Source organism: Balaenoptera ricei, chromosome 9 (genome assembly GCF_028023285.1).
Source record: "Balaenoptera ricei isolate mBalRic1 chromosome 9, mBalRic1.hap2, whole genome shotgun sequence".
Taxonomy (NCBI): Eukaryota; Metazoa; Chordata; class Mammalia; order Artiodactyla; family Balaenopteridae; genus Balaenoptera; species Balaenoptera ricei.
In genome coordinates, this window is record NC_082647.1 from 23,841,696 (window position 1) to 23,868,759 (window position 27,064).

At 50.3% G+C, this 27,064-nt stretch overlaps 1 protein-coding gene across 5 annotated transcripts; it reads right to left on the reverse strand.

Annotated features, from left to right (window-relative positions):
* Positions 1 to 309: 309 nt before the first annotated feature.
* On the reverse strand, positions 310 to 26,737 carry CCDC136 (coiled-coil domain containing 136). Of its 5 annotated transcripts, XM_059933457.1 has the most exons (18): positions 26,671 to 26,737; positions 25,778 to 25,885; positions 24,001 to 24,255; positions 23,843 to 23,917; positions 17,925 to 18,248; positions 15,601 to 15,712; positions 14,851 to 15,019; positions 14,461 to 14,601; positions 13,966 to 14,124; positions 13,516 to 13,686; positions 12,898 to 13,083; positions 11,066 to 11,260; positions 10,375 to 10,602; positions 8,365 to 8,859; positions 7,772 to 7,993; positions 6,414 to 6,695; positions 5,454 to 5,747; positions 310 to 651 (listed from the first exon to the last, which is right to left on the reverse strand). In XM_059933457.1, exons 1-18 carry the CDS (start codon positions 26,726 to 26,728, stop codon positions 541 to 543), a joined length of 3,585 nt encoding a protein of 1,194 aa, XP_059789440.1. In that variant the 5' UTR covers positions 26,729 to 26,737; the 3' UTR covers positions 310 to 540. The 5 variants fall into 5 exon arrangements, with proteins under 5 accessions (XP_059789440.1, XP_059789436.1, XP_059789437.1 ...); XM_059933453.1 differs by lacking the exons at positions 12,898 to 13,083; positions 13,516 to 13,686; positions 13,966 to 14,124; XM_059933454.1 differs by lacking the exons at positions 11,066 to 11,260; positions 12,898 to 13,083; positions 13,516 to 13,686; positions 13,966 to 14,124.
* Between the last annotated feature and the right edge of the window lie 327 nt (positions 26,738 to 27,064).

Here is a 27,064-nt window from a genome sequence, read left to right on the forward strand (position 1 = left end):
GGAAGGTCATTTGGCCCCCGTCACACAAGTACCCAGATCATTCCATTTCTCTGTGCTTAGGTAAATTCCTTGAGATTAGGGTTAGTAGGTACAGACCAATCCAGCTGCGATTCGGCTGGCAGCACAAGGAGCCAGCATCATTTCTTTCTTTCTTTGTTTTTTTTCCTCAGCCTCATTTTTGAGGTCACTTGTAGGGTGAGAAATCGTACGTAGGAGCCAGAGCCTTAAGTGAGCACCTGGTTAAAGGGGAACTGCTCTGTTCTGGTTGTGCTGTGAGGTAGCTAACAAATAAAAAGCCACAAAGTCTCATGTGATTCAGCTGATATTTAATTACAAGGAACCCAGGTTCTTACACGAGGCAGGAGATGGGAGCCAGCAGTTCCCCACAACAAGCCTTTCCGGCCTGAGTGGCTGAGGCTAAGGAGATGGGGACACATGGAACATACGGGTGGGGTGGGGGCTCTGGCACAGTGTGTCCTGCCCAAAGCTGAGGGTAGTGGCCACTGCGGATCTGCCCCCTCGGCTGGCCCAGGCCTGCCATCACTCCATGAGGCAGAACTCTGTCTCCTGCGGTCGCATGTTGGGTAACACATACAGAGCCACAGCTGCAAGAGCCAAGAACACCATAGGCTTCCACATCCCAAACATGTTCTGTGGGGACCAAAGACAAATGGTGAGTGCCCAGCCTTCTGAACTCCTCCCTAAGCTAGAGATCCCCTGCCTACTGGTGCTGGAGAGATACCTCAGGAACATCATCATGGTCCAGTCTCTCTTATCTCCTGGGTAACCGCTGCAGACAATGTGGGTTTAGTCCTGGCACCACTAGGTATCTGGAACAACGCTACGTGGATGACCTGAGCTGGCTGCCTGTATTCATGCCCCGTGGGGTGAGAAGAACCAGCTCCTGCGTGTAGGAGCAAGCTCAGAAGCAGATTTCAGAGAATCCAAATGGTTGCAGCAAAGGATCAGATGCCAGGGCAAGAAAAAGAGGGCAAATTTGGGCCCTTGGGAAATGCAGCAGCATCATTAAATGCTTGACGGAGGAAAAGTGAACTCAAGAGGATGATAAGACTTGGGGGGAAGCGAAGAAAGTGCACCAGAGTACAGCAAACATGAGGTTGTTAGGCAGCCCAGACCGTTTGTGGAGAATGATGTCCTTGAAAGAGACTGAAGGAAGTTGGTCACTGGCCCAGGGAGGCAAGCACCAGGGTCATTAAAACACCTCCTTGGAGAAAACAGAAGTAAAGAGCAGGCTGATGGCAGCCTGCTGTGCAACCACTTGTCCGTGACTGATGAGCTGGATGAGGGCCTGGAGAGGGACCCTCTAGAGGCTCGCCCTCACCTGTAACTCGGGTGAAGATAAGAAGGTGGCTGGTCACCCCTGAGGATGAGGTGAAGCTGGTTGCAAAAGTGAGTGCTTTGAAACCACAGGGTCAAGATTAAAAATAAACACAAAGCTTCATAGGTGAGAACAGTGGACAATGGACTAGATCTAATAGAGATGAATGGAAAATTCTGCCTTGGATCCAAAAAATCAACTGCAGGCAGAGAACGGGGAGAGAACGCTTAGCATATGCAATGTGCAAAGGGCTTTTATAAACAATACATGAAATAAGTTAGCAATGTGATATTAGTTATCAGAGAGCTAACGTGATCTGAGGCTGCACGAAGAGGCTGCTGTATGGTGTCTTCCTACTTACTTGGGAGCAACCAATGAAGAGAGATGATAAAGGGAAACAGGATTGGAATTTTATCTGATGCTAATATTAAGTCCTTAGAATCTGATTCACAATTTACTGGCTGTATTACATGACCCCTCTATGCCTTAGTTTTATCACACGTAAAACGATAGCTACCTCAATGGGTTATTGTGAGAATTAAATGAGTTAATACTTATAAGATGATTAAACAGTGCCTGGCATATAGTATGCATTATGTAAGAGTATGTTCTTTTTATTATTTATGTGGTGTTTTATCATTTATAAAGTACCTTCATATAAATGAACTCATCTGTTCCTCGCATGAGGAAGCCAGAGGATTTATCGTCCTTTCCTTACATCTGAAGAAACTAATGTTCAGGTTATGCATTTTGCCCACTGGGACTAAGCCCTAAGAAAGAGAGACAGACTCGCCCAAGCTGTCTGCCCGCTTGTCAGCCACACCTTCTACTCTACTCTGCTGCCTCGGTTTCTGGATGGGAGCCGCATGCTGGGCCGTAGCCAGGCTCTGGGTATAAAAGGCTCCTCCAAGAGGACGCTTACCCAGGAGTTCCTTCCTCTCACTCTGGTCAGGCCTGGCTGGGTTTGAGTTGGTGAAAGGTTATGGCTGAATGCTTTGGGTCTCATCCCATACGGACCCAGAAATCTGGGAGTGTACCGGGAGGAACAGGTACAGGGAGAGACCCCTCTCACCAAAGGAGTTAATGGCTGACCGTGGTGAGTAACTGGAATGTCTAAAAGAAGAAAGGAGAAGGGTTGAAGAGAAAAAAAAAAAAAAAAGTGAGGAGGAAAAAAGGCAGGACAGAAAAGGAAATAGTGATAAATGCTACCCACAAATGCTCCAGCGGTCACCCTGAACCTATGCAGTGAGCCAACTACACTCCTTTTACAGGGATGTCAGAAGAGAGGGTGGGGGAGTGGGAGTGGCAGGGTGAGCGTGGGAAAGGAGCCAAAACAGGCCACGAGAGAAAAGTTTATGGGTTCTGGAAGGGTTCTACTTGGGCCATAAGACTACATTCTACCTCCTGAATTTGGTGTCCTGTTGACAGATCAGATTACATGGACTGGTGCCCAGAATATATCCGTTTGGTTCCCTGAAAACACTGCATTTCTGGTTAGTGGAAACTTTTCACCAATACCACATTCTCTCCAGAAAGCCTAGCTTGGGAAGCCAATTACAATAGAATCTGACCCCCAAAAGGGATGTGGCATTCTTGTTCTGATTTTTTGGAGACTAGAATCCCCAAACCAGAGAACTTCTCAGTAGAAAGTATATAATATGATAAGAGTTTGATGCCAAGGCTGAAGGACGAATCGAGGTTGTCCTCATACAAATGACCTTTGGGGATCACAACTCTCCAGACCTCCTCTCTCACCCAAGTGGGGAGGCAGTGATTCCTTATTTTGCCATCCTGGGTAGCGACCGTAGTGAGAGCTTGGCTCTGGGGCTAAACAAAGACAAAGGGCAGCCAGGCCAGCCTTGCGGTCAGACATCAGCTCATCGGAAGCAGTCGAGGGAGCTTTGAAAGTAGCCACAGTGCTGGGATCATTCAAATTTTTCCCAGCCAGAGTACAGAAACTCAAACTATGTCAATGGCGAGCATTCCAATTCCGTACAAGTTAGGAAGACATTCTCCGAGATGTTATGGGCTTTGCAGTAGCCCAAGGAAAAGCCAGGGCTAAAACTCAGACCTGACTATCACCTGTTGTAAAATGGCAAAAGCAAGAAGCAAGCGGCTCAGAGAAAAGGGAAAGAGGAGAGGCCAGGGCAACCTGCACCCTCCCTCTATCCCTCAGAAGGAGGGGACGCAATACCAGTACCTGCGTTAGGACGACGTCTCGGCCCACCAGCACCAGAGCAAAGCCGATATGACCACCAGGCCTACGAGAGGCAAGGAGAAGATGGGGGGATCGGGGGCAGGGGATGGCTGCAACATATCAAATGAGAAAGAGGCACGAGGAAAGACCAGAGATGAGAGATGGTATAAAAAGACATAAACACATGAATCCAACAGATAATGAAGATGATAAAACAAAGGGAAAAGAGAAAGAGATCAAGAGGTTAAACAACAGGTAAGCCAGAGCAGCGGTATTTCTTCTCCGCTCCTCGGGCCTGGTTCTTCCCGTGGGTCGCCTACAGGAGATGCAAAACTGCACGGGTTAAGCAGCGGCGTAGGTCCAATTCGGGGCCACATTTTTGGCTGGTCATATCCCTCTTATATCTTGTCAAGCAAGGGTTATCTGCACCTAGATCTTTCTTGTAGGTCAGTAACTGTGGAAAAGTGAAGCTCCAGAGAGTAAAGCGGGGCTTTCCAGATGAGCAGGATGTCTACTTTGCCTGGGTCACTCTAGGAAGGGTAGCCTCCCGCCAGGCCACCTGTCCCTTTGTTAGCCGCATGTTCTGGCTGTTTGCCACCAAGTCTCAGCGTTCTGGGACATCCCCTAGGAGTCTGATGCTGTCGTTGTGAGACAAAACGCACTAAAACAAGCTAACAATGGAGAAGGGCTAGTTCTTGACTGCAACCATCTTCCAGAGAGAAAATGAATTTGCAGGCGGTAACACACATGCCAGCAGAGCTGCCTGTAAAAGATGCAGGACCCACTGAGGCAAAGGGACACCTCCATATGCAGACACAAGGAATGTCCTTGATTGTGATGTAGAAAAATCCAGTTTCGTGTTTAGAAAGCTGGCACATGAGGCAAGGAAATCTATGAGGCTCTGAACCGGCATGTGGCCGGGTATGAAGAATTCAAAGAAATAGAACACTGGGGAAGGGGCTGTGGTTACTCCTACGTTTCACGTCCTAAACAATGGTCCTCTGCCATGAGGTTGACATAGAGAACCGTAACTGGGTCCTTAGCCAGTGCTGCAGACTGAACGGACTGAACTGCTGAAAATTCCAGATAACCTTCGAGCTGACTGGGACATCCCACCACAAGAGATTTATTTTCTTCCCCTGTGTTTAAAAGGACAGAAAGAAGCTGTAATGCAAACTGAGGACTTATTCAGGTACTACTCAAACCCTTCGGAAGTCAGAGCCCCCAGTTAACTTCAACCAGGGCAGAGATTCAGCTAGTATGTTCCTGTATAGATGTACCAGTTGTTAAAATACAGAAATATTTTTGTACAGTTGGTACATTACCCAGGATACTCTCACCCGACCTCTCCAGATGTGGTAACTAAGGGGTCAGGGCTCCGGCTGGTCTCCCAAGACTGGCCAATGGCCCTGCTGTACAGATGGAAACATTCTATCACTTCCGATCGGCCCTGGCCCCCACTCTCATGCCCTGTACATAGAGCCCGGCAGGCGACAGCAGCCTCTCCACACCCCTCACAGCAACAGAGGTCAGCCCTAATAGGGCACCTCGGGAAAGCAGGACTGGGTGACTCGCCCAGGCTGACAGAAATGCGTGGTGCGGTGCTAGGGGAGGGCGAGGAACCCTCCTGAAGTGAGTAATGAGGGTTATGACCACATAAATGAAAGGAGGCAGGACTCCAAACAGCACGCCCCGGTTCCCAGAGAAGGTGCTCTCTGTGCGACAGTTCCACAGCCTTTCCCGCAGACTGCTCTCTCCAATCCCACCTCCACCTCCACCTTCCCCAGTGCGATGCCTCAGAGCTTGCTGGCCTCTACTCCTGTAGAAGTCCATCCAAGGGCTGGGTCACACCCGAACGCTGGGCACCTGCGCCCAAGAGCCCATTTCCCACATGATCCTGCCTTTGGCTGTGGTTACCTTTTTGCTCTCAGAAAGCTTGAGGGGGTTGCTTCCCTCTGAAGCTTCATTCTCCTCCTCCTCTTGGTTGTCTTCTTCTTCCTTACCCTCCTGTCTGTGGAACTCTTCATATCTCTCCTCCTGATCTTCTTTGAATTTAACCTCTCTAGGACCTGATGGCTCAGAAACTAGTTCATCCCAGGACTCCTTTGTTTCGTCCTCAATTGCCTCCTTCGTTTCCTCTTCTATTTCCTCTTTCGTTTGACCGTCCAAGGCCATGTGGCTGGCCTGGTAGTACAGCACCACCTCCAGACTCTGTGGGGCGGAGGCAGTGCAGGATGGGGGATGCTGTTACCTGGGAAGATGCCCACCCTCATGACGATGCTTAACTAACTCAAGAACACGCTGCTTCCCACAGTGGACAGACAGCACTGTGTCCTGGGACTGAACTGATGTCCTGCGCACAGTGTGGAGGGGGTAGCCACACCCAGCCTCTCTGGACTCGTACCACATCTATCTGGCCATTAGCCATTTCCAACCGTTCCCAGAGCTAAAGATTCTGCACCTCAACTGCTGCTTCCTACCCCTGCCTGGTGACCCCCATTTTATCCAGTCCTCTTCCACCTATATGTACACAACTGCTTTGAGTAAATCCCTCTCTTTCCATCCATTTGGTCCTTCTCTTGGGCATGTGACCCAAGAAGAACAACAGGGGCCCCAGAAAATTGCACTGGTCTAACTGAAACAGTCATCCAGCCTAGGGGCTCCAGGTCTGAGTGGTCTGTATTCCACTCTCCCCTTGACCTCACGGGAAAAGGGAGTACCAAATTGCTATTAAGATAGAACTACTCTAGACACATTAGAGATCCCAGAAGCTTCTCTACAAATACCTCATCTGGTCGGAATGGTGGTGAAGGTGATTTTCCTTTCTAGCATCCCCTTTAACTTTCTGCTTATCTGGCTACCAAGGTTACTACTCACCTTTCTGGTCTCAAAGCTGACCTCAGAACTCTCCAGGCTTGGCTTGGCCACGTTTTTACTTTTAACCCCATTGGCATTCTCGTTCATGTTCTGATTGCCATTCGTTCCCTTGGTTTCTTTGGTAACAGAGGACCTCTCCTCTTTGAGCTGGTGAAGCTCTTCCTGGCAGCACTGCAGCTGCCCCTCCAGCTGCTCCTGCACGGCCAGGAGCCGCCCCTGCTCATCCACGCTAGCCTGGTACTGTAGCTGCAGCTCTCGCAGCTTGGCCTGCAGTTCTTTGATCTGTTGGTAGTGGAGGCCCAGTTATCCACAGCTGGGCCTACGTGATCAGCCTGGCCCCTGCTTCAGAAATCTCCCTGCTAAAGCCCAGGGGGACGTAGATAATACAGAAAACATTAAACTGTTGAAAATGAGCCTCTAAAGCAGTTTTAGAGGTTCTCCCTCACTTGAGGCACTTGATGATTTACATCTAACATGATCAAAAAAGGATGACTAAAATTACGTTTTTACTGTGAACTGTCAGGGGGAATGACAAAAGGGCTAACCCCTTCTGAACCGTGGGGCTTTATTACGTAGTTGTTTTTGATGGGAACTCCTACTTTGCCCAAGCTATTTCTCTAACAGGTACAATCATTACTATAGGAACTGTGTTGTATCCTCCCGAGACTGGACCTGGGCTCCTGCACCTCACTCTGGAAACAAAGGCAAGTGCCAACCCTGCTCCCTACTCCCTGGTTTTGTCTTTCCTGGCTTCTGGCAGCACATCATGGCCTCCTTGGGTAGGTACCAATACTAAGCAACCTAGGCCCACGTGTTTCTTGCTCTCTGAGCCTCTCCCATGCGTACAGTGACCCCCACTGGACAGAGGACTACTCGTCAGAGACAATGCCCTCTGTCCCATTCCTAGTGGATGCAGAACACTCTGCTTGGCACTATGAGAGATCCAAAAGAAGACACAGCCCTGTCCTTGAGGTGCTTACAATCTAGTTGAAGAGACAAGGTGGAATACACACAAACTAAAGAAAATTGGAGGTAAAAAAAATACAACTCTCCAGAAGTGCTCTAGGACAAAAGAGAGAACAGAAGTGGCAAAGGGGAAAAAAAAAATCATTCAAGGAGTCTTGACGATCAGTAAATCCCAGCACAGTGGGCGCCTGAGAAATGTCCATCAGTGGCACAGCAGACCGCCCAGCCTCTCGGGGTTCAGCCCCTGCTCTGTCCCTCTGACCAGGAGGAGGGCAACCGTACAGAGCTGGCAACGAGCTCCTGTCTCTCTCCTCAGCCTCTCTGAAAGGGCTCCGACCTCCTCTGGCTCTAGGGACTCCTACCTGAAACCCTGCCTCCCTGAAAGCAGTTACCTCGTGCTCCTCCTTTTGGGAGGCAGCGGTCTTCTCGAGGCATTCCACGCACTCCTTGAATTCCTTCTCGCAGGCATCCAGCTCTTCCTTCAGCCCTTTCTGCTTGTCTAGCAGGTTTCTCATCCGCTGCTGCAGCAGGTCGTGCTCCTCCTGGCTGAGCTGGTACATGGCCTGCACTCCCTGCAGCTTGATCAACACCTTGGCAACCGTGTCCTCAAAGCGCTGTGGAGGGCAGGGGAGTGATGACGGCACCCTGAGGAGCCCCTGCCCTCCGCCCACTCTCTTCGCTAGGCCCTTTCTTGGGTGCAAAACAATGGCCACAAGGATCTGAAGCTGCCCAGGGGGAATCCTGTATTTCTTCCCATAAAGAGCACCATGACTGTGTCGATGAAAAGTCCTGAATCTTAGACTTCCATCCAGATGGAGCATCTCCGTATGAGGCGGGCAGAGTACCTCATTTATTTCCTGTAAGTTACCCTGCTCAGCTCTGAGCCCACTGCCCACTTCACCTCTTGTGCCCTTCCCCGTGACTTCTCTCTTAATAAGACAGGAACCTTCTTCCCCTATCTGACCTGACATCTGGTTACTTTTACCTCCATATCTTCGGGCTCGGCGAGTTCGTCGTCCATGCTGCTGCTGACGTAACTCTTGTGACGGGTGTCAGAGCTACTGCTGGTGCCGTAACTCCTCTTACAGGCAATGCTGCTGCTGCGGTAACCCCTCCCATAGGACTCCCTGGTACTGGTGCTACTGTCATAGCTCTTGAGGAGGCTCCCTTCGCTGGCCTGGCTGCTGTTGTAACTCTTGTGATAGCTCTCGTTGTCATCAATGCTGCAACCTCTGCGACAGTCCTCGTTGCTGGTGGTCGTGCTCCCATAACTCTTCTTGTAGGACTCAAGGCTCACTTTCACAGAAGGGGACTGGACTTGGAGCATCTGCATTTCTTCCAGGCAGAGCTGCAAGTCGGCCTGCAGCCTCTTCCGCTCCTCTAGAAGCCGCTCCTGCTCCTGCTGCAGCAGCTCCTGCTCGGTCTGACTGGCCTCGTACAGCTCCTGCAGAGCCTGCATCTGGGCGATGATCATCTTGGACTGCCAGGAGTGGGTGGGGAAACATCATCGTTACTCTAGACACTGCGGTCCTTCTAGCTGCACCCCTCCTGGTGCGGATGTCTGAGAGCACAGGTCAGAGCACTGCACACCTACCCTCCCGTCTCACCACAGCCTAGATCTTTGACTTCGCCTACAGGTAACTGGCACGTGTCAATTTCTTGCTCACTGGAGAAAATCTCTCTGGGACAGACAGTCCACGATTTCTGGCCCCCCGTTTCTGCTGGTTTCCATGCTCTGGTAACTTCCTCTCTCCCTGGAGCAGCACTGAGTGGATCGCAAGGTCACTCGGGCTCCCTCCCCTCCCCTCTTCTCAGTCAGGTGTATCCATTATCCTGACCTCTGGGGCTCAGTCCCCTCCTCCACCCCCAATTCTAAAATCAGGCCTGGCCTTGAATATGAGCGTGTGAAGAACTTCTTCCTCAGAAGATGCAGACTTGGAATCAAGGTCTCACTACAAGTCCCTGTCGTAGTGAGGGACTCCGCCTGCCTCAATTCCGAATCTGGCCCCTGGGCATGTTTTCCAGGCCCTCGGGGCCTGGCTTCTTGGCAGCTGATGCCCAGGATGAGATCTGATTGGTTAAGGGAATTTTTTTTTTTTTTTTAAGGGAATATTTTATACCTGGTTCTTGGTGTCTGCTATCCAGGCTGAAATCTGACACCCCTGAAATCTGACCAAATCTCAGTTTGGACTTCCGCTATTCCCTACCTCTATCTGCCTGTCTAGGCTAATATCTGAACAAATAGATTGAAATCGAATAAATTTCAATTTCAATAAATTGAAACTGTCTACCTGCTCTACCTTGCACCCACTGAGGCCTCAGACCAAATGCATCTCCCAACCCTGAACAGACTTGTCTAGAAATCTCCTTCAGGGTGACCTCAGAGGCATGACCACTTGCTGGTGCTTGAGACCCATGGATTCTCTAGTCTAACGTCTCTGACCTGGCTGTTATTGCCACAAAGTTCCAATGAAGACAGTGAGGTCACTACCAAGAACCCCACATGCTGGTAATTCTTCCCTTGGAAATAAATGGCCTCAGATGTGCCTCATGTAGAACGCCAAAAGGTTACAGATTTTGGTCACTGGAAAGCTTACTTCTCGATTACCAACCAGCTCATGAGGAAAGGATGGCATGTTTATAGAGTCAGTCCTAAGGAATCCAAACAAACACTAAGTTGATCTACTTCCAAATACGTCTGGAAAATGAGATGTTGAAGAGATTGAGTCAAATTATCAGGAGATCACAAACTTCCAGGTCATCTGGATTCTAAGTGTTCACGGTGCTTCAACTGGGCAACCATCTGAGGGAGCAGCTAAGGCCGTACCTAAAGCCACATCTTAATGAGCCCCTGAGTGGCTGAGAGGGTAGAGCTTTAGCTTCATCCTTGCTCCTGGCAAAACAGGCCTTCGGAACTCTGACCCCTCTGTGGAGCCCCCTTTCCCTACAGTGCTGCTGCCCCCAGAACTATCTCCCTGCCTCTTGCTATAGTTACCTTGTTATGACCACATTTTGAGGACTTAGGCCATTTGGAATCCTTCGGATTCTCCAACACTTCCCGGAAATCAGACTCCTTGAAACGTTGCAGCGCTCCGTGCAGTTCTAATTGTTCTTTTAACATACTTTCTTGATTCTGTATCAGTTTTTTCTGCTCCTCCTGCATGCTTTGGTAGAGCGTCTGTAGTTCACACAGGTCTTGTAACTTTGTAAGGAGCTCCTGACTCTGTGAGGCAGAGTGGAAGGAAGGGGGCTAGAACTGTGGTGGTTACACAGCAAGACCTCTGCCTCCTTCCTGCTCGGGACCCTTCCCTTAAGGGGGCTGGTTCTGCACAGCCCATCTGGGACAGGAGGGGAGTCTCTCTTTGGAGCCCTGCTAGTTGAGTAGTAATGACCCATATGTTTGGATGCATTTTGCAGTTTGCAAAGTGCTTTCAAGTACATTTTCTCCAGACGGACTAAATACCTAAATATAAAATGCTGGACAGATTCCAGAGTATAGGATGTATTTTCAGATTTAGAGCCCTAATCAGCTATATTGAACAGTTTTGTTTGAGGAGGTTGGTGAGAAAGTAAGGAGTGGTTGCTTAAGAAGAGAAAAAGTTCCATCCCCACCGTTTTACTTCTCCCAAGCACAGTCACACCTGGGCAGCTCCTCACAGCTAGCAGCTGCCCCTGGCTGTGATTACCTTGTGGAAGAGACCAGATCTGGGGAGCGGGAACGTGAGCCTGTGCAGCTCTTCGTGCAGCTGGCCCTGCTCCTCCTGCATCCTCCTCTGCCTCTCCAGGAGCTCGCACTGCTCCATTTGCAGCTGCGCCATCTCCTTCTGGCTGGCCTTGTACCTCTCCTGCAATTCTGTCAGTCTGAAGAGCAGTGCGTCACACTGTGGACGGGGCAGGGCGCGCAGGGGTGCTTACTCTGGGAGGCAGGCTCCCTGGCGCTTCTCTGCCCCGTGCGGTCAGCAGAGCACTCCGTGTTCTCTTACCTCTTGTGATTCACCAGGGTCTCCCACCCTGTAGTCACCTTAGACTGATCACCCCAATCTGCATTGCGCCCATACAGGCCTAGATGCTGAATGGGAACCCCAGCAGGCTGCTCAGAACTGAAGTTTGGCTGTGCTCTAAATTTTGCCTACTAGTTCTTTCTGAGGGCAGTTTTCGAGGGAGGTTATCAGCGCCCCTCCCTTCTCATTTCCCCACCTCCATTTCCTCTGGTAGATACCATTTTCCCACCCTGCAGGGAATTCTAGTTCCTGTTACTCTCCAGTTGTTTCTATAACTAATTATGCTCCTTACCAATAAGGACTTACTTTCACCCTACTTTTCCCCATTTTTGTTTTCATAATCAGCTTTAAGAATCTTTAGAGAAGTATGAGCTATTGCTGAATTTGGGTTGAGAGGACTAAATCATCCCATGATTCCAAAAACCCAAATCTTCTAATATCAAACTAATCTCAATGTTCTTTTAGGAGGAGAGAAGAGGCTGGCTCTGTATGCCAGCATGCTTCTCCCTTCCCATAGTTTCTTCCACTAGGAGAGAAAGTGATGAGCAAGTTATGGACCCCCTGGACCTCTAAATGGAGTGGGAGTGGTGGGGGGGGAGGGAAAGTGAGCCTGGGTGTAGAAAGGCAGGTGGACTATTGGGGCAGCCCAAATAACGTCCCCAGTTCTGTGTCTTCTGAAGGCCTTTCCCTGGGGACACAGCCTGCTGTCGGCTGTGGCAGGAGCTACTGAGTATTCTGGCAGAAGGCGACTAGCTCCACCATCTTTTGGAATCTTGCACCTTTTTTGCATCATGCTTCAACATTTTTCCATTTCCTGTCAGTGGTCAGGAGCTCAAAGTACTCAACAAGGCTAACTAATAATGACTTGCATTTTACACACTATGGAAAAAAGGGTAAGTGAAGAAGGAAGGCCTTATTTATCACTACCAGGATTTTTTACTAAAAGAAAGTGAGATAAGAGTAGTATTCTGTTCAATTTAAAGAGGGTAAAATTCAAGTTTGGAATTTAACTACTCTGAAGTCACAGAATAAATCCTGAAAAAGCCTGGGTTCTTCTCATACCCAGTCAGCACTCTGGGCACAGACCATGCCTTTTGACAAGAGCACCTACAATCTGCCTCAGAAAACTGGACCTTCTCTTTCTAGTTCTAACAATCGTAGTTGTGTACATGGGCCTATGTATATGTTCTTTTCCACGAATGACAAGATATCACTACAGTTCTAACAATAAGGTATAAATGTCTACACAAATGAAATCATGTGTGAAATCTTCAGGTGTTCAGACTGGATCCAGAGGTATTGATTCTACTAAGCTGTGGCTTGGGCTCCAAGTCAAGGTCAAGGCCAAGTTTTAAAGTTAACAGCATGGGGCTCTGCCTCTGTTTTCTGCCTTTCCACATTCATCTGTGATTGGACAGGAAGTCCATCAAGCCTGTTGGTTGGATGAGTTCATCTTTTGCCTCTATACCTCCGCTCTCCAAGGCTCAGGAGATCTCACCTCTCTTAATTACAATTACCTCATCAGCACACTTTCCCCTGTCCTCTGGGATGGACTGGGTGGTCTGGAGCTGCTGCAGCTCCTGCCGGCAGAGCAAGAAGTCCTGCTCGAGCTGATCATACACGTGCTTTTGCCGCTCCAGCGCGTCCTTGCTGGTCTGGTACAGCCGCTTCATCTCCTGCAGCTGGGCGTGCATCTCTGCATTCTGGGGCAGGGGAGGCAGACCCCGCCACCATCCCAGAAGCCCCCGTGGCTGCACTCTCTCCTCTCAGGCAGGGACTAAAGGGTCCTGTCCTTTCCAGTTCCAATTTCATCCCAGCAGGGACTACCGGAGATGGACCAATCCCTAACAGGCTCTATACAGAGACCTGGGACTTCCTCTTTTGGAAGGTGGGGAAGGGAAACGGCTTCCTTTTTACAGCCCTTTCTGATTTAAAATCGAAGGAAGCTGAGCGCATCGTGACCCTTTGAGATCACGTTTCCATGAAGCACTTTTTTTTTTTTTTTGAAGCACTTTTTTATCTCCCTCATCGACAGCTCCTCCACAGAACTCCACCACCCCACTCCTCCTGTGGACCTGTCCTCTCATGGGAGGCTCTGCCGTGCTACATTCTCCCTCACCTGAAGCTTCTTTTACCTTCTCTCTGCTCTCTTGGAAGGAGGCCACGATGCCCTTGAGGTGCTGCACCTCTGCCTCGTGGCAGCGCAGGCTGTCCCGCAGCTGCTGCTGCACGGCCAGCAGCTTGTCCTTCTCACACGTGATGTTCTGGTACTGCAGCTGCAGCTTCTGTAGCCGGCACTGTAACTCCTGCGGTGCAGGGGGCCTTGGGCAGTACCTCCGGGATCCTCAACCCACTCACGCTTCTGCTTGAGTCACTCTCAGACACAGACAGGCTGAGAATCCACTTCTCCCTGCCCTGCGCTTACGGGTGTCCTCTCGTCTAACAGAGGACTCGAGGGCGGCTGGAGTTCCGTACCTGCGGTGCCGCACAGGTGGCAGCTGGAGCTATTTCAACACTCAACTCTTAACCCCCTCCCCCCAAACCTCTGGCACCTAAGCGGCCCCTCACCTCGGGGTCGCTGTTACCTTCTCACTCTGGCTTTCTACGACTGCGGGTTTCATAACTTTGAGCTGCCGGAGCTCAGCCTGAAGCTGTAGCTGCACCTTCAAGAGCTCGTTCTGCTCACCCTGGCTAGCATCGTACTTTTCCTGCAGGGCACAGAGTCTGGTCCTCAGCTCCTCGCTCTGCGGTGGGGAGGGTGTGGGAAGAACGGTTACTCTCACAAGTCAGCGGACCCCTCTCCAGACCAGAGTGGTTCTTTTCCAGACGCAGACATCTTGAGGCATTCCCACAGGCCTTCGGTTTAGTTTCTTTTCTGCGGCAGACACTCGATAACGACTACCATTTCTAGAATGCAATGCTGTGTGACTTCTCCAATTGCTCTCTGGTAGATGACACCCCTGGCTGCAGGGCAAGAGTCAGCAGAGCACAGCCTTCCTCTGCGCTCATCCTCACCTGAAGTGGCGACTCCACGTAGGCCCTTCTGCCCTCCCCGATGCCCTTCCCCTGTCAGTGTTTACCTGGGTGACACTGTGGGAAGTCTGAAACCGAAGCACCTCATTCTGTGCGCACTTGAGCTCCCTCTGCAGCCGCCTCTGCTCCTCCTCACTGGTCCGGCGATGATGCTGTAGCTCTTGCAACTCACAACTCAATTTCTCACACTGTGTGGGAAACGGAACAGGCAGGCGGATTTACGACAGGTACCATAGGCACTCTGGGAACAGGCTTGGGCAGAGTATGGCATTCCTTTTACCGGAATATTCAGTAAAAGGCCAGCAAGTGAGACCCTGGAGTCCTATCTCTTGCCACAGCACCTGCCTCCTTTGTCAGCCTCGTGCCTAAGGAGATGCTGCTGCCACAGGCCAGGAGAAGGTGGGAGCGAGGCCGTAAAGGGGCCTGCCTTTCCCTACCTTGTTCTGCATGTCACGCATCTGCTCCTCAGCTCCCAGCAGCTGCTGTCGCAACAAATGCATTTCAGGATCAGGCTCCAGGAAATCCTCTTCTGAAGTCTGAGACTCTGCTGACTTCATATTCCGTAGTGCTTGGGACCCCAGCCACCTTTCTGTTGCTCTTCGTGTCCTGTAATCCAGAACCCTGAGTCACGTTTGGGAGAGAGCTCTGCCCGGCACCACCTGCCAAGCGTGCTTGGTCCTGATGCCCTCACTTTAGGCAAAAGGAGCCTTCTACAGTGACTCACCTCTCAAGCACACCTAGGAGATCATAGAAAAAGTCCCCAGCACCTCAATCTGCAAAGGCATGTCTGGCTCTGGGAGACCCTAAGAGTACTAATCCAGGCGGACTTGAGGCTGGGCCTGGAGTCACGCCAGCTCCAATCTGGAGGTGATATACCATTAGACTGAATCAAGCCTGGGAGGACAACAAAGGAATTGCTTCTTATCTACTCTAGGGCAGAGCAAACCAGACCTAATGCCTAGAATGGAAGAAAACTAAATTTTAGAACTCACTCAATTCTAGTCCTGAGACATCGGAGTTGGACCCCAAGACCTACTTCTTGGCAGTATCCATATCCTTTGGATACCATGGAAAGGACCGGCTCACCAGGACCGCAGGGAGGCTCATTAGCCTGGTACCTGCCTTCACCTGAGTTCTACTCAGGGAAAAGCCCAGTCCTGAAGAGCCCCGCCAGCCTCCGGCTGTACCTCTCACTCTCCAGATCCGCAAGCTGGCCCGTGAGGCTGCTGTTGCTCTCCTGAAGGGCCTGGTACTCCTCGTTCAGGAAGCGGCAGCGGTCCCGCAGTTGCTGCAACTCTTCTGCAGAGGACAGGCAGAGAGGTGAGATCCCAGGGAGGAAGCACTGGTGACCAGCCCCCAGTTTTCCTGCCTAGAAATCTGGCTGCAGAAAGCTGAAGAGTTTCTTTTTCTAAAGACAGATGAGATACCACATGCAGAGGCTTAGAAGACAGGGCCCGGAAAGTTCCACACTGCAGTGAGTCTTTGTCCTCTTTCAGTTAGCTGCCCTTCTTTTCAACTTCCCAGAAGATTGCCCTGTGTGCCCATCTTCAAAACCCCAACCAAGGGGGTGGGGTAGGGGTGGCAGGGGGAAAAAAACCAACCAAGACAGAGTCCTGAGAGTTTTAGGAGCTTGCGAGGGTTTAAGTAAGTTTTTGGTTTACTGTATTTAAAGTTTCCATTCAACTGTTTACAGTTAGTTTCCTCTTACACTTTTAGTACAGAAAGCTGAGAGTGCTAACTGCCAGATGTCATACTGCCAGTGCCGGGCTTTTACTTCCTTTATTACCACACCAAATCCAGCGGCCTGTACATGGCCAAGAATTCTTTCTAATGATCTTTTATCTGCTGACAAAAAAGCCCACCCCAACCAAACCTACAAATCATCTGCAGGCATCAGCAGAGATCTGGTTGAAATGTCCCAGCACATGTCCCTAAGTTCCAGATACCAATACTTTTTAATGCTGTGATAACAAACACTCATATCTGTTTTGTTTCTTCATGATTAAGAATTATTTCTCTCAGAATACTAACTCTGCTGATATTTAGAGAACACTAACTTGCTCAAATTAGAGCACAAGGCCTATCTTACCTGCTTTGAGATTCAACACCCTGAAATTCACTTCTAATGTTCCCTCTTTAGTCCAATCAAAAGTCCTCGGCATACTCCAGATTATCATAGAAGGAAGGAAGGAAACTAATCTTTAATGAAAACCAACCACGTGCTAAGCATTAGACTTGATGAGCCCAGCCTCAGATCCAGTTGTATGTGAGTGCTTTCAATACACTAGGCATTTCATTTAATTCCCAAAATAGTCCTTTAAGGCTTTCTTCCTTTCTTTCTTTCTTTTTAAATAGACTTTTAGTTTTAGAATAGTTTTAGATTTACAGAAAAGTTGCAAAGATACTGCAGAATTCCCCGGGAGTGTTCTCACCTAGTTTCCTCGATTGTTAACATCTTCCCACGGGTACATTTGTCATGACTCAGGAATGAACACTGGTACTTTACTGTTAACTAAACTCTATACTTCATTCAGATTTTTCTACATTTTCCCTAAGGTTCTTTTCCTGTTCCAGAATCCCATCCAGCTATAAAGTTTTATTAATCAATTTTTATAGCTATAGAAACTGAGGTCCAGGGAGATAATAACCAGGCAATTTATCCTGCTAATTAGCAGAGCTGAGATTCTGAACTCGGGTCTGTTTAACTCCAGCCCAAGCGTTCTCACTGTGCTGGCCTCCCTTTCCTAGTACACCAGTCCAAAAGCGCTTCTGAGAGGCCTGCTACAGCTGGGAAAACTTGCAGTTCTTTGATTCCTCGTTGATTGCCTCTGCTTGACCTGGCCTAGTACAGGGCCTCGCATTATACCCAGATCATAAATCTAGCCTCAGAATAAAGGCAAACGCTCTCATGTCATGAAGCCTAGCAACTAGCTGGGAGACTCTGAGCAGAGCTCTAAGCTTTTGAGTACTCACGTATTACTGGAAATAACCTCTGTTCCTCTCCAGCTGTCTTGTGCTCTGGTTTGCTGCCCCCTAAAGCTTCTACTTGGGGAGGGCTAAAGGAGGCTAAAAATTAGCATTGTGGGCATTCTGGGACTTGGGAGCAGTACTGGGAACCCCTCACCCCAACCCACACAGAAAGTGACCCAAGTAAAGCACCATGATGCCAGAGCAGTGGGAAGTTTTCCAAGGTGACCGGCCCCTATACGCCCACCCCAGAACTGGCCACTTTCCCAGGAAGGGCTTTAGCATAGGCAAATCAACAAATGCCCAATGGCTCTCTGAGGAAGAATTCTCAGGGTACTAGCTCCATGGTGCTATTTCTTACACCATTATGGACTGGTTATATGACATCAAGTTTTTCTCTCTTACAGTCTTGAATCCAACATGGAAGCTTTTTCTAGAGGCTCCCAATTCATGATCTAAGCCCACCTTCCACCATCTTCTTGTGTACTATTTCCCTCTGCTTGATTTGACTGACAGACCAGGAGGAGGGCTGGCTTTCTCATACCTTGCATCTCAGAGAAATCTGAGAGACTTAAACTATTGGATGGGTCAGAGCTCTTCATTTCTATTTCTGCACGGAGGGAGGTGATCTCCATCTCATACTCTCCTCGGATGCGCTCCATGTCCTCGAGTTCATTCTGCATCCGGCAGAGATCCTCCTGCAGGGAGGCTATGTCACTCTCATGTTCAGTCGCAGAGTCCTCCGCTGCTTGCCGCAGATTCTGGATCTCAGCCTGGGCCAAATGCAACTCTTGTTCTATTTCCTTAAGTTCACATTCTTTTTCACGCTCTAACAGGGAAATCTCCTCCCGTAGAGACCGCAGCTCACCTGCAAAGCCCGAAGACAATCTTGAGATGATCAAGAGGACAAGTGAACTAATCTACCATATTCTAGAAGCACAAAGTTAAAGGCAGACTTATTTCTTATCTGGAAACTCCTGACAACCTGCTCTCTACCCCATCAGAGAGGTATAGCTTCACCTGATATGGAATAAAGGGAATACCTAAGAAGAGAACAGAGTGAGTCTACGTAGCAAGGTGCAGTAGAAAAGTAGATCTTGAGGTTTGCCAACAAAAACAAATTAGGCTACTCCAAACAAAAAGTATTAAGAGCTTCTATGAAATCGCCTGACAGTTAAAGACCAAACCTAATTTACAGCATTTTACTGATGCCCTGAGTCTTTCCAAAAAGCCCCTTACTAAAAAAATTTACACAGACTATTCTCATCTATTCAGTCTGGGAACTTAGAAATCACAGAGCCTCAGATCTCCCATGAACTGCCTGTGTAAGTACTGGTCCCAAAACAATGTGTATTTAGAGCTCACAGCTGAAATTCAAATATAGGTTCATCTCATGAGAACCAAACATGGGAAAATAACCTAGATGCCAATCAATAAGGGATAGCTTAAATTGAAGAAGGTAAAATAGAATATTGTCAGCCATTTAGAAGGAAGTGGCAGATCTATAGAGAAGACATGAGAAAGTTTCCATAATATACTAACTAGGAAGAAAAATGAGCTGTAAAATACATGGTATTATCTTATTTTTGCAAAAAATATTCATATGTATAATATATAACACAAATATACAAAGACATAGAAAAAGATCTGAAAAGATATATGTCCTAAACCATACAGCATAGTTGCTTCCGAGGAATGAGACAGCATGTGAGAGGGACTTTTACTTTCCACATCATATATATCAGTGCTGTCTGACATTTCACAACAAGCCTATATTTTATAATAGGTTTTAATTTACAAAAGAAACATGTCAGGGCTCTCAGTATCCGTGGAGCATCTCAAGGTTTCTGGACAGAGGTACCCATCCAGGATCAGGAGAACCTAAAAGTGGAGCGAGAGTAAAAGGCACTGCCACCAACAGAGAATTCAAAATTTGGGAGTCCGGATTCGGGAATTAGTGAGGATTGGGTTGGGAGGGTCAGGACCTTCCCACAAACTCTTTGCAAGGCACACTGTCCCCATCCCTTGCCCCCGACTCCTGTTCATTCTACTCACCCTTCAGATTTCAACTTTCCCTAGCCTCTCCCCCAACCTCCTCAAAAAATTAAGCAAAGCCCTCCATTAAATGCTCTCATAGCCCCTTGTACTTTGCAGTGTGTGTGTGTATATAAAACGTTGGTCTCCCCTTCACTTGTAAGCTTCATGGAGACAGGAAACATGTCTGGTTTTCTCACCATTACAGGTTCAGGATCTGCCAGAGAACCTAGCATAATGCACTCAATAAATATTTGCTGTATTCATGCATAAATGAGGCAGGGATACATCTAGTCCACAAACTTTTACTGAGGACCACGGGTACAGAATTACATGTTCGGGGTGGGAGGGAGACGCAAGAGGGAGGAGATACGGGGATATATGTATATGTATAGCTGATTCACTTTGTTATACAGCAGAAACTAACATACCACTGTAGAGCAATTATACTCCAATAAAGATGTTAAAAAAAAAAAGAATTACATGTTTGGGTATTTTTTTAAAAACTAGAACAGAACATGGAGGTTTGAGAAGAAATATTTGGACACACTGCAGACATAAATGCTGAGCGGACCAGGTGTCTCGGAGGCGGGGGTGCGGGGTGGGAGTAGCACGGGGGTAGGTCTCCTGCCAACCTCACATGGGCGGCTCCGGCCACATCTTTTGCCAGTCTCTCCTTCTCTACAACCATCCTAGCTGTCTCCTCTCTTCAGTCTATTCGACAAGTATTAATTGATCACCTCTGTGCCAAGTCCAAACATCTCCACTTAGATTCTCTGACTTCCTTCCTGTTTGAAGGAAACAAAGTCCTTGCTCTTTCCACTACCGAACGGACACACAAGTCAACAGGCCATTAGGATAAAGGCCTGGGTGGGTTTTCTGTTGGAGGGCTGACCAACCTCTACTTCCCCACTTTGCCCTCAATGTTCGGGTTCAAATCCCCCTTAGGTTCTCCTCTGGGGTCTAGCCCTAAAAAATGACATTCTCACATGCACTGGGGAACGGAGGAAGGTCGCGCTCAGCCTCAGAAAGCTCTTAATTAGAAACAGAGGGGCGGAGGGGTGGGGCTTGCAAGCAGGCCCCAGGGAGGGGCTTATCGGCAAGATGGGCGGGGCGGGCCTGGCTGGGAGGTGGAAGGTCCTGATCAGGGCTCCGAAGAGCTAGCGCCGGTTGACAGCGAAGCTGGGGCCGTCGGGGCGAGGCCGAAGACCCGGAGAGGGGGACACAGTGAAGTCAGTTCTCACTCACTGGTTATGGCCTCCATCTCGCCAGAATTCCCCCGCCCCCCCCGGAAGCGGTCTCTCTGGGGGGCCTCCTGCCGCCAGCCGGTCCCAGCCCCCGAGGGGCTGCGGCGGCCAGAACGGCCTCTCAACACCAGCTACCTCTGAGGCCGCGCGCGCCCCCTCCTGGCGGAAACGGGCAATGCGCGTGCGCAAGGACTCGGTTTCCTCCCGCGAGGTGGGGTTTGGGCGCCTTCACCAGACCCGCAGCCCCACCCCCACCCCACCCCACCCCCGCGCTCAGATGAGATCTAGTGCTCTACTGGATCCTTTCCTCCATCAGACCAACATGATCTACTGTGACCCATCCCCCCAAAACCAAAACACCAAAAGCTCTCCCTTGACTTCATTTCCCTTATTTCTCTGCTTCTCTTCAAGACATGACTACGGGAATTATGGGTACTCACCTTCTCCATTTCACCTCCCCTTTCCTCTTCGATCCCGATACAATCAGGCTTCTATCTTCACTGAAATGTCTCAGAGCCCTCCATCTCACCAAATCCAATGGCCATCTTACCTGACAGCAACTTCTGCCACCGCTGATCACTGTCTCCTTGAAGCACTTTCTGCTCTTGGCTTCCAGGTCACCAGATGCCTCAGTAGTCCCTCCTACCTCAGTCTCTTGTTCATTTCTCCTCCCCTATTGGACTTTTAAATTCTAGAGTACCCCTGGGATTAGACCCTTTTCTCTCCTCTTTCTATATCTCTCCATGTGATTTCATGGTGATCTCCCTTGGATTCAAATGTCATCTATATGCTAATGACTCCCAGATTTATATCTCCAGTCCTGATTTCTTCCCTGGTTCTAGATTCATATATCCAGCTGCTTCCTTAATATATTTACTGAGATGTCAATAGCTATTCCAAACTCAACATGTAGAAAACGTGTCTTAAATGGTTACCCTGGCCCCAAAATTTGTTCCTCGTCAAGTTGTCCTCATTCCAATAAATAACACCACCGTCTATTCAGTTTCTCAAGGCAAAGTCATATTTCATGTCTCTCTTATCCCCCAATCCAATTCAGCAAGTCCTGAGAACTCCAACTTCAAATTACATTCTCAATCATCTCCATTTCTACTGCTCTAATCCCTCTAATCCAACCAACCATTATCTCTTGACTGGACTATTGCAGTTATTTGCTGACCAGATTCACTGTTTTGACCCCTTTCTCTTCATCCAATTTCCACACAGTAGCTGAAGTGCTCTTTTAAAAATGTAAAGTGGGGACTGCCCTGGTGGCACAGTGGTTAAGAATCTGCCTGCCAATGCAGGGGACACAGGTCCAAGCCCTGGTCCGGGAAGATCCCACATGCCGGGGAGCAACTAAGTCCGTGCACCACAACTACTGAGCCTGTGCTCTAGAGCCTGCGAGCCACAACTACTGAAGCCCGTGTGCCACAACTACTGAAGCCCACGCACCTAGAGCCCGTGCTCCGCAACAAGAGAAGCCACCGCAATGAGAAGCCCACACACTGCAACGAAGAGTAGCCCCTGCTCGCCACCAGCCCACGCGCAGCAATGAAGACCCAATGCAGCCAAAATAAATAAATAAATAAATTTATTTTTAAAATAAAAATGTAAAGTGGATCATATCCCTCCAGCCCTGGCTAATACCCTCCCATGTTTTTCCACTATACTTAGAATAAAAGTCAAACCTCTCAGCTGACCTATAAGGCCCTCTGTAATCTGAACTCTGCCTGCTTCTCAGAACTCTCTCTTACCCAAGTCCTCCACATGCACTTTGCTCCAGCCACAATGGCCTTTGTTCTGTCCCTCAAACACATGAAGCTCATTCTTGCCTCTGACCTTTTGCAGTTGCTGGTTCATCTGCCCAGTGTGCACGTCCCTCAGATCTTCCTCATTATTCAGTTCTTAGCTCAAATGTCCTCTTCTCAGAGGACTTTTATAACTACCCTATCAAAAATAAACTTCCATCTTACCCTGTCTCTCCATATCATATTGTTATATTTTCTTCATAGCATTTATTGCCACCTGAACTGGTGGTGTTTGTCTATTTTCTGCCTCTCCCCATTAGAATGTACTCGTTAGGGGAGGGATCTGGTCTATCTCGTTCATAGCTGGTCCTCCAAGTATATAGGCACTCAATAAATGGTTGACAAAACATTTAAATTAGCCCTATTTTACAGCTAAGGAACTGAGTCTCAGAGAGATAAAAGTGACTTGCCCAAGATCACAAAGCTTGTTATGTGGCAGAGCTGGGCTCAAGAATCTAGGTGACCTGAGACCAATGCTCACACTCTTTTCCCTGAGCAACATAGCTTCTGCAGTTTCTCTCCTTCCCCTCCCCTCCCACCTCAGCCTGTTTATTGTCTACTTTTCCTGCATCTACCTTTGCTTACATCTTCTTTCCCTTCTCCTCTCCCACCTTGGCTTGCTCCTCTCCAGGCCTGCTTGCTGGACTTCCTTTTTTTTCCATTTATACTTCTCTTTTGGCTTGATCTCAGTTCTCCCTGGAGAGTCCCTGCAGTTTTCTAGGACAGCTCCCAGGAACCTTCCAAAAGCCCACAGATGTAACAAAACCTGCCTCTTTATTTGGCGGCGCAGTGGAATGTGGGACGACTGCCTTGCTGCTTCCCAGACAAAGGCACGTGGGTGTTAGAAGAAAGGGCTTTTGGGGCCACCAGCTCGGTCCTAGGGAGCAAAAGAAGCGTTCTCATCTGCCTCCCTTAAAAGATGCAGAGAGTCCCCTCCAGTCACTTCTCATTGGCTCACTGCTCTTCCCATGATGCCCTTGGAGGGACAGGCAAAAGCAATCTGGTTTGGAATTCAACCTTGACTACCTACCTGTGGCACTGACCAGGAGAACAAAGAAAAAGGGATGCAGGTGTGAGGGGGAGAGACTGAGGAGAGAAAAAGGAGAGAGCCTCGGAAAGGGGGTGAAATGGGAGGGCAAGAAAGGGAAGGAGGGGGAACAGAAGAGCCAGTTAGAGGTGCAAAAAGAAAGGAAATTAGATAAAGAGGAGGATGGAGAGACAAGGAAAAAAGGGCAAGAATAGTAGAAGAAAATGAGGAGAAAGTACCGAATTCGGTTCCAATGGTCTGTTATGTCTGCTATGCCTCAGCCAAAGCCTCAAGAAAAAAGTACTCGGATGACCACCTGCCCTCCAGTCCGAGCGCTAGGATTTACCTTGGAGCTGCTGAATCTGCTTGGTGAACACCTCTGCCTGCTGGGCGCTGGCCAGCCGCTCATCCTCCAGGAGCCCTGCAGTGACGGGGAAGCTGGCATCAGGCCTGGGATCCAGGGCCTTTGGGCCCAGGCCCTCCGGCCCCATCACAGGCGCTCACCCTGCAGCTCCAGCGAGTCGTCCTCATGCTGCCCTGCCAGTTCCCGGGTCTCCTCCAGCTCTGCCACCAGCTGCAGCACCTGAGCCCTCAGCTCCTCCAGCTCCGTCTCCGTGAGGCTCAGGCCCCGGTGCTTGCCAACCGACAGGGAGCCCACGCTGCCACCTTTCTGCACTTGATCATCCTCTTCTTCCGCCTCTTCTTCCTCTTCTTCCTCCTCCTCTTCCTCCTCGTAGAGAGCTGGGAGTAACACTTCCCCTAGGAGAGACCCACGCCCCGCCACCAGCGAGTAAGAGCCAACTTCCTTTCCACAGTCCTTAGAGGGCCCTCCAACTCACTGTCCCAGGGCAGAGATGGTATAATAGTGCCACCTGGTGTCCCCCAAGGAGCCCCTGGGCAGGATGTGCATGCATGAGGAGCCCTCAGGTGTGAGAGTCAAGTTTGGAGGTAGCCCATCCCCCTCCCGGGCCCTTTCTGGACCAATGTCGCCCCTGCTGGCCTCCAAGTACTGCCTTCGGGCAGACTGGGCAGCCAGGTGCTGGCTCAGCCATGTGAAGCTGGCACAAGGATACCGGCTTCTTCCATCCTTGTCTCTGGGTAGCAGGACAAGTAGTCAAGAAAGAATTCAGACACCGGATGTATCTTTAAGCCAAACAGGGCAAGAATTATAGTTTGGGGGTTTGTACAAAGTTTACAAATGATCCGGGTAGCTTGTGAGAAATTAGCCTTTCCATAATAAGAAAGGGTTGCCTGTCAATAGGTAGAGAAAGAGAACATCTGAATGAAATGACTCTAAATGTTTTATTGGACAAACACTCGGGCCCTTTCAAATATATTCTATCAAATAGCCTTTTTGGAATTTTCTACCAGGTCCACTTTTCTTTCCCTGCTGAGTGTCAGGAGATCTCCCTGCTGACCACAAGGCAGTTTTAAGGGGGAAGTCACAGGTTGTACTTGTGTATAAAAGATAGCCTGACATTTTAACGCGTTCAGAAACTGGGGTGTGCTAGTCCTCAGCCTCTGGCTGGCGAGCACCCCCTCCTTTGCTGCAGTGCAGTTCCTCTAAATAGAAAATCTTATTGGATGGTAATAGTTTGCTTTGTTTTAAAATTTGGAATCTCTGATCTTTGTCCAATAACCACAGCCTAAGATTCATCTGGGACTCCTTGCATCATCTGTCCCCCTTGGGGGAGCAGGGTTGTCCATATTGAGTGTGCATAGGGACCCTTCACAGGAAGTCCTGGAAACAGGACCAGCATCCTTCCAGGCTCCTGGTGTTGGTGGGGATACATGTGTGTTGGGAGGTTGGCCTTCTCACCGGCCCCGCTCCCAGGCTCCCTCTTTCAGGCGGTAAGATAGCCTAGAGAACCAAAGCCACAAGGCTTCCATTTGAAGTTAGTGGTGGTGGCACCAGAAAGACAATTCACGTGCTCGTTTCCCTGCTTTTCAAAATAAGAGACAGCTTGGGATCTGGGTCTGGAGGCAGTGAGAACAAACCCCCTGCTGACAGGCTGCTTCAAAGCTCTGTCCAACGAGGCCTCTTTCTGTCTGGCAGCTCCCCCGGGACACACAACCTGGTTAGCTGGTGATTAGGACTCCAAAGGGATGTACCCTGAACTTCCCTCAAGGCCTGAGCCCTGAGAAGGGGTGGAGGGGGCTGAGCTGAACTGGGGGGAAGGGCTGTGTCCTGGCTCAGAGTTTTGGGGGTCAGAGGGAGGAAGGAGAAGTGAAGGGAAATTGGGTGAGGGGGATGGAAAGAAAGTTTTTTGGGAAAACTCACCCTCCATAGCTTGCATCCCCCGCCGTTCCAGGGACCCCCAGCGTTGGCCTTTCTTCCTCTCACAACCCTCTGACACCTCGTAGGAGCCTGAAGTGGTCACTGTGGGTCCTGTGAGCAGGGAGAGAGGAGGGATTGTGGGATGGTAGGGGCGGCTGGGGCGCAGCTGGGGGCGGGGGGAAGGGACACACCTTCTGGCCCTTTGGAGCCCTGGGTTTTTCATCCCGGTGGAAGTACTTGGCTCACTCTGCCAAGAGCTGCGACTCTCCTCCCCAGGCCGTCCCTCAAGCTGGGCCTACGGGGACACCGCCCTGACTGCCCAACCTCTCCTGCACCCCCGTTCCAGGCTCCTCTCCCTTGCACAGGCAGAAAGGGTGTGTGTCTCTTTAGCCCAGAGGGGACAGGGGGCAGATGGGCAGGGATGGCAGAGGGCGGGATCCAGTACAGAAGAGGCTGAAAGGGTGAGGTGGAAGGGGAAGGGGTTGATGGCGGGCAGGGGTCGTGTGGGAAGGGGCTCTGGACCGGAGCCGCTCCCCTCCCCTACATTCTCTCCCTGGACTTCGTCCACCCCACCCCCGGCCCGCGCTCAGAATAGTTGGGGGTCCGAGCGGGTGCAGGGTCTGGAGCCCCCAGGGCTGGAAGTACCGTTGGTCTGGAGAGACGAGATTGAGAGGGCTCCGGGGAGGGACTGCCAGGGAGGATGCGGCCGGTGTGGGGAAGACCCAGCCCGGAAAGATGGAGACCAGGCCTGGGTGGGAGGCGGGATGGAGGGAGGAAGACTTAGGACGTAAAGGTGGGGAGCAGCGGAGGGGAGAGAGGACGTGGGGGCCTGGAGGGAGGAGAGATGGAGAGGAGGAAGGGGCGGCGATGGAGTGGTGAGGGAGGGGCGCTCTGACCTGGGCCCGGGCAGCTCCAGCCCGCGGCGCCCGCGCCGGCCCCGGCGCCCGCCTCCATGGCCGCTCGCGCCGCCGCCGCCGCTGCCCGGAGCAGACGCCGCCGCCGCCGCCGCCGCCGCCACCGCCACCGCCTCCGCGAGGCCGGGGACCAGAGCCGGATGCTCAGGGGAAGGGAGGGCGGGCCGGCCGAGGGGGCGGGGCCTGGCCCGGCCACCTGACACCTCCCCCGCCGCCGCCCGGAAGCCGGCCCACCACCAGAACTCCCGGACCCCGTGCCGGCGGGAGGGTGCCGGGAGGCCGAGCGAGCGTGTCCCCGACACGCCCCAAGGCCCGCGCCGAGGGAGCGACCAGATCCCCTGGTCTGGCAGTGGGTCCTGCTGGCAGTTGGCTGAGC

Excerpts from the sequence above, each read along its gene's own strand:
- CCDC136 (XM_059933457.1), bottom strand. The coding sequence starts at position 26,728 with ATGGAGGCGGGCGCCGGGGCCGGCGCGGGCGCCGCGGGCTGGAGCTGC. Across the intron at positions 25,886-26,670 it reads CTGGAGCTGCCCGGGCCCAG|GACCCACAGTGACCACTTCA; the intron begins GTCAGAGCGCCC and ends CCCTGCTCACAG. Across the intron at positions 5,748-6,413 it reads TCAGCTTTGAGACCAGAAAG|AGTCTGGAGGTGGTGCTGTA; the intron begins GTGAGTAGTAAC and ends TCCGCCCCACAG.